Below are 5404 nucleotides of genomic sequence, written 5' to 3' on the forward strand. Positions count from 1 at the left end.
GCTCTGAGCCCAAGTGGGAAGGATGGGTTCAAACACCAAAGCCAGACTGGTCCCCCAGCCTGTCCTGTCTAGAATGTGAGCCCCACCCTGGGGAACCCTGGCTGACAGAGCTCAGCTGGCAGGAGGGGGCATCTCTTCCAGGTGGGCTTATCACCCCTGTGATGCGCTGATACTGCTGATGGGGAAACTGAGACCAGGCTGGTCACTTCTCCTACCCACCCTCACCCCTGGCTCTTTGGGCTGGGGCCCACAGGGAGGGCCCTGGGGCAGGCCCAGAGCTGGGCTCATGGTGGGGTGTTCCTGATCCAGGCTGGCACCCCCTGCACCCCTTGGCCATGGGTGCTCCCTGCCTCCCGGTCCACTGGTCTCCACCCACCACACGGCCATCCTGCACCCTCCTGGTTCCTGCCGTGCACTCGGCACCGGGTATGGGCCAGCCGCGCGCCCTGCACAGCCCCCAGCACCGTCCTGCTATGGTCGCACCTCATGGTGAGAGTCCCCAGTTTCGGCTCGAGTTACACAGGCAGCTTCATCCACCTGCTTAGGTGGCTCCACGGGGCGGGCCCATAGGCCAGGAGGGCGGGGCACTTAAGGAGACTTAAAGAGCTCCCCAGGTTCCTGCCCGCGCCCTGACAGCCTCAGCGCTCACCATGGCCGAGACCACCAAGCTCCAGCTGTTTGTCAAGGTGCTGGCAGGTGGGGCTGGAGGGAGGGGCTTGGGCAGGGTGCTTTGGGGACTGCTTTATGGGGCCAGCTGAGTCGTGGGCCTGTCCAGCAGTGTCTGAGCCCCTCCCCTGTGCTGGGCTCAGGGGACTCAGGCAGCCCTACAGAGGCTGAGTGAAGCGGGGACAGCCTGGGGGAGAAGAACCCAGAGAGTCACCCCCATAAGGGGGTCAGTGTGGCCCTGGGCCCACTCCCAGCCTTGGCTCCCAGGCCCAGCCCGGCCCTCCTGGAGCAAAGATCAGTGTGCCAGGAAGGGGGTGCTGGGCCGGGCAGCTCTATCATCTCTCAGGCTGGTGTCCAGATCCCTGTGTGTGTGTGTGTGGGGGGGGGGTTGGAGGCTGCCAGGCCTCAGCCCCCTTCCCACCCGCAGGGCTTGGGGGAGCCCTGTGCTTCCAGGCAGTGCCCAGTCTGGCAGGTAGATCACTCAGAAAACAGCTTGCTGGGCTCACCCCACCCTTGCAACCAGCTACTGGGGCCCAAGCCCAGGGGCCTGGCCTCTGCCCAGGTTCTGAAGATAAAGTGCCAGGCGCCGGGCCCCACAGCCAGGGTCCCGCCCCTCCCCATCTCCTGGGGAACGAGTCAAGAGCCCTCACTGGGCACTTGGAGGCCGGGCTGACCGAGCCAGAGAACTGGCGCTGCTCCAGTTCCGCTGGCAGTGGGAGGCAGGGTCCCACCCAGCCTGGTGGCAGGTTCCTGGGTCTGCTCCCAGCCCAGCACTCTCTGCTCCACCCACCCCAGGCGAGCGAGGATGGGGAGAGCGTGGGGCACTGCCCCTCCTGCCAGCGGCTCTTCATGGTCCTGCTCCTCAAGGGCGTGCCCTTCACACTCACCACGGTGGACACGCGCAGGTGAGACCCCACCCTGGGGCGCCTCCCTGGCCTCCGCATGCCGGTGGGCCAGCCCCCTCCTTCCCTGCCGGTGCCCACAGGTCCCCGGACGTGCTGAAGGATTTCGCCCCCGGCTCACAGCTGCCCATCTTGCTGTGCGATGGTGACGCCAAGACGGACACGCTGCAGATCGAAGAGTTTCTGGAGGAGACCCTGGGGCCACCCGAGTGAGGGCCCGCGAGGGCGGGACAAAGATGGGGCTCCAGGGAGGACGCCCCCAGGACAGCTCTGAGAGGGTGCTTTGGGGTACTGCGGGGCGGGAGCAGGGCAGCAGCAGGAGGGCCTGACCCAGGTCCCTCACCCCCGACCCCCGCAGCTTCCCCAGCCTGGCGCCCCGATATAGGGAGTCCAACACAGCGGGTAACGACATCTTCCACAAGTTCTCCGCGTTCATCAAGAACCCGGTGCCCGCGCAGGACGACGGTGAGGCAGGGTTGTGGACGCCGGGGCGGGAGGGCGCGCCCCGGGCCCGCCGCTCACCGCACACCCGCCCCCAGCCCTGTACCAGCAGCTGCTGCGCGCCCTCGCCAGGCTAGACAGCTACTTGCTCGCGCCCCTGGAGCACGAACTGGAGCGGGAGCCCCGGCTGCGCGAGTCGCGCCGCCGCTTCCTGGATGGCGACCAGCTCTCCCTGGCCGACTGCCGCCTGCTGCCCAAACTGCACATCGTAGACGTGAGCGCGGGCGAGGGCGGGGCCGGGGGCACGGGCGGACCTGGGAGGGGGTCCTGACCACGCCCCTCGACCGCAGACGGCGTGCGCGCACTTTCGCCAGGCGCCCATCCCCGCCGAGCTGCGCGGCGTCCGCCGCTACCTGGACTGCGCGATGCGGGAGAAGGAGTTCAAGTACACATGTCCGCACAGCTCGGAGATCCTGGCGGCCTACCGGCCCGCCGTGCGCCCCCGCCCCGCCCCTGCATCTGCGGCCCCATAAAGGTTTCTCTGCCTGAGTGCGCGAGTCCTGGCATCTGAGGGCCCCACGGGCACTGCCCCCACCTGGACGTGCTTCTCATCCCCAAGCCTCCAGGGTGGGACGCTCAACCTAAGATGACAGCCCAGAAAGACACGGGCAGGAGGGCCCAGTGGTCAGGGCGTGGTCCACCTCCCCACACTGAGTCAGGCCACCCACTTGGGGCCTCCTGCAGTGGTGGCGTCAGGGATCTTGGGGACAGGATTGGGCTCCCAAACCAGTCAGGCCAGGGTGGGGCAGGGCACCCTGGATGGCCAAGGAGGGTGGGGAGTCCACGAAACACCACCTCTGGGCTCCAGGCCAGGTGGGTGGGAGCTGGCCCACATTCTGCAGCCCAGTCCCAGGCAGCAGGCCATCCTCCTCCCCCCAGGGGGCTTCAGGGTGATTGCCACCCAAACATCTATCTGCACAGGACTTTCTCCTGTGTGCACCCCTGTGTGGCGCACTTGTGGCCGTGCCCTTCCCGGGTGGGGCTCGGAACAGCCAGAACAGGGTTCGAAGCCTTGGAGAGCCCTGACTCTGGTTGGGCCCCTCTCGGCGCCTGGGCTGTCCAGACAGGAATGGCTGCACAGGTCCGAGAGAGCTCCCTTGCCATCCCTGGACCCAGCTAGGAAAAGCCTCCTCCAGACCTGGGAGCCTGGTGCTGCGGTTACACCCTGTGGCCCCCTGCCCAGAGTACAGACCCCAAGGGGGTTCCCTGACACCCCTCCCCAGACCAATGCCCAGAAGCCAGAGCTTGGTCAGCACCTGCACCCCGAGGGAGTATTTATTTGGTGGCAAAGGGACTTGAGGAGCTGCCTTATTCCTGCCTGGCAGCAGGACAGGCAAGTGGAATGGGTGGTGGAGGTCTCCAGTGGGGGGGAGGGGGCTTGGGGGATACCCCTCCCCTCACAAGCAGAGTCTCAGCAGGGCCACACTTTTTGCTGTACCCTCAGGTTTCATCAAAGTTTACGCCGCCAGCTGGTTTCTTGCTAGGAGAGAAGAAGGGTGACACAATGGAGTGTAGAGGGAGGGGCAGAGTCCAGGTTGGACCCAGGACACAGGGAGGGGCAAGTACCTCTTAAAGCCAGGGTTGATAAGGGACTCTCCCGGACACCTTCTCCTGACCCCAGGTCCAGGGCCACCTCTCTGGGGATCTGGATCTGGGGGAACATAGGATGCTAGGATGTAGGGGCTCCTGAACCTGGCAGCACCCCTGGCCACAGCCCTCTCCCAACAGACAGATCCTCCCTCTGGAGCTTAAAGCTTGTTCTGGAGAAACTGTGTTCCAGAGGAAAGAGCACAGCCCAACCCAAAGTCAGACTGACAAATGTTACCTGGCAAGAAGAGCTGAGGCCCTGCAGGCCGGGAGCTCTTCCTGGGGCTGGGAGCTGTCTCTCCTGCAGCTGGGGAAGAAAGCCAGTGGAGACCCACTTGGTGCCAGGAGCAGGGGATCCAAGCAAGGGTCTGGGATGCCCACTCCCACCTTACCTGTCAGCTGCCGCTCCAAGCTGCACACACGCTTTGCTAGGCTCAGTGTCAGTGCCTGCAACCTGGGGGCTGCCTCTGGGCCAGGCACCTTGGACAGGTCAAAGGCCAGGGCCAAGGGGCCCCCTGAAAGGGTCAGGGATGCTTTGTCCTCCTGCAGGGTCAGAGTCACAGCTTGCTGCTCGCAGGCTGCCCTGGGAGATAGGAGAGGTGCTGAGTGCTGTGGCCAGACCCACCCGCTTCCCGCGCACCCTTCTCCCCTGCTCGAGTCTCACCTGAACCGGGGAGTGATGTCTTCAGCCGCGCTCAGGCCAAAACGGGCTTTCTACGGGGCACAGAAGCTGGTCACCAGCTGCTTGGGACCCTGGACCCACTGGGGACAACCCAAACGTGCCAGGCCTCAGAGCCACCTGGGGTCCCAGGGAAACTTTAGGACTACAGCCACCAGGCAGGGAAATGGGGGTGCTCAGACCGTTCTGGGGTATCCCAGATCCCCTTAACCCCCAGGCGGTCTGGCCTGCAGGTATGGGGGTGCAGGCTCCCTGACCTGCCCAGGTGTCCCGTTACTCACGAGGGCCGCCAGGCTGTCCGGCGTGAAGCAGGTGCTCCACAGCGCCTCCGCGTCCGTCACACTGGGGCGGGGCGGGGCGGCTGTCAGAAGGGCCGCGCAGGGCTCCCCGAGCGCCTCCCTCCCGCGGACCCCACTCACTAGAGGTTGAAGGCGCCGAGGTCCCCGTCCCCGCTTCCCTCCGCGTCGCAGTAGCACACGAACCGAGGCTGCCCGGGGCCGGGCGGCAGTGTGCACAGCGGCGCCGACAGCGGCAGCGGCAGCACCATGGCAGCCCCGCCCGAGGGGACCCAGCACGAACAGGCCTGGGACTCCAGGAAGGGCGGGCCCGCTGCAGGCTTAGTGCGCCTGCGCGGAAGGACGGCTTCCGGAGCCAGGCACAGGCTGGTCGTGGGGTCAGGGAGCCTGCGCACGCCGGAGTCGGGCCGGGGGGCGCGGCTTCCAGAGCTGGGGGCGGGGCTTCGGGACGCGGCGAGACGCAGCGGGGCCTGCGGAGCCTGCGCGGGGCGGGGCTTAGGACCCGGGCCTAGCTCGGACCCTGGGTCGGCCGGGTGGCTGCGGAGCCGGGGGGCGGAGCTTAGTTCCAGGGAGGGGTGGAGCTTAGCGCGGGAGGGCAAGGGCCGTGAAGCTTAGAGCGGGGCCAGGGTGGAGTGGATCTTAGGGCGGGGGCGGGGCCTGAGGGTGGGCGGGGTTAGGGCGGGGCCAGAATGAGGCGGAGCTTAGTGGGAAGGCGGGGCAGAGCTTAGTGCAGGGCCAGGGCTGAGCGGAGGTTACTACAGAAGGGCAAGGGC

At 66.7% G+C, this 5404-nt stretch overlaps 2 protein-coding genes across 3 annotated transcripts; one reads left to right on the top strand and one right to left on the bottom strand.

Annotated features, from left to right (window-relative positions):
• Window positions 1–608: 608 nt before the first annotated feature.
• Window positions 609–3279, top strand: CLIC3 (chloride intracellular channel 3). 2 transcript variants are annotated; one of them, XM_076009186.1, is made up of 6 exons: window positions 609–686; window positions 1462–1571; window positions 1652–1777; window positions 1927–2033; window positions 2108–2283; window positions 2384–3279. In XM_076009186.1, exons 1-6 carry the CDS (start codon window positions 651–653, stop codon window positions 2540–2542), a joined length of 714 nt encoding a protein of 237 aa, XP_075865301.1. In that variant the 5' UTR covers window positions 609–650; the 3' UTR covers window positions 2543–3279. The 2 variants fall into 2 exon arrangements, with proteins under 2 accessions (XP_075865301.1, XP_012639969.1); XM_012784515.3 differs by having other exon boundaries at window positions 2360–3006.
• A 35-nt stretch (window positions 3280–3314) lies between these two features.
• On the bottom strand, window positions 3315–5105 carry PAXX (PAXX non-homologous end joining factor). The gene is made up of 7 exons (XM_012784517.2): window positions 4755–5105; window positions 4617–4677; window positions 4321–4370; window positions 4049–4239; window positions 3895–3963; window positions 3636–3720; window positions 3315–3549 (listed from the first exon to the last, which is right to left on the bottom strand). The coding sequence occupies exons 1-7, from the start codon at window positions 4880–4882 to the stop codon at window positions 3510–3512; spliced, it is 624 nt and encodes a 207-aa protein (XP_012639971.1). The 5' UTR covers window positions 4883–5105; the 3' UTR covers window positions 3315–3509.
• Between the last annotated feature and the right edge of the window lie 299 nt (window positions 5106–5404).

This window comes from Microcebus murinus, chromosome 12 (assembly GCF_040939455.1).
Source record: "Microcebus murinus isolate Inina chromosome 12, M.murinus_Inina_mat1.0, whole genome shotgun sequence".
Taxonomy (NCBI): Eukaryota; Metazoa; Chordata; class Mammalia; order Primates; family Cheirogaleidae; genus Microcebus; species Microcebus murinus.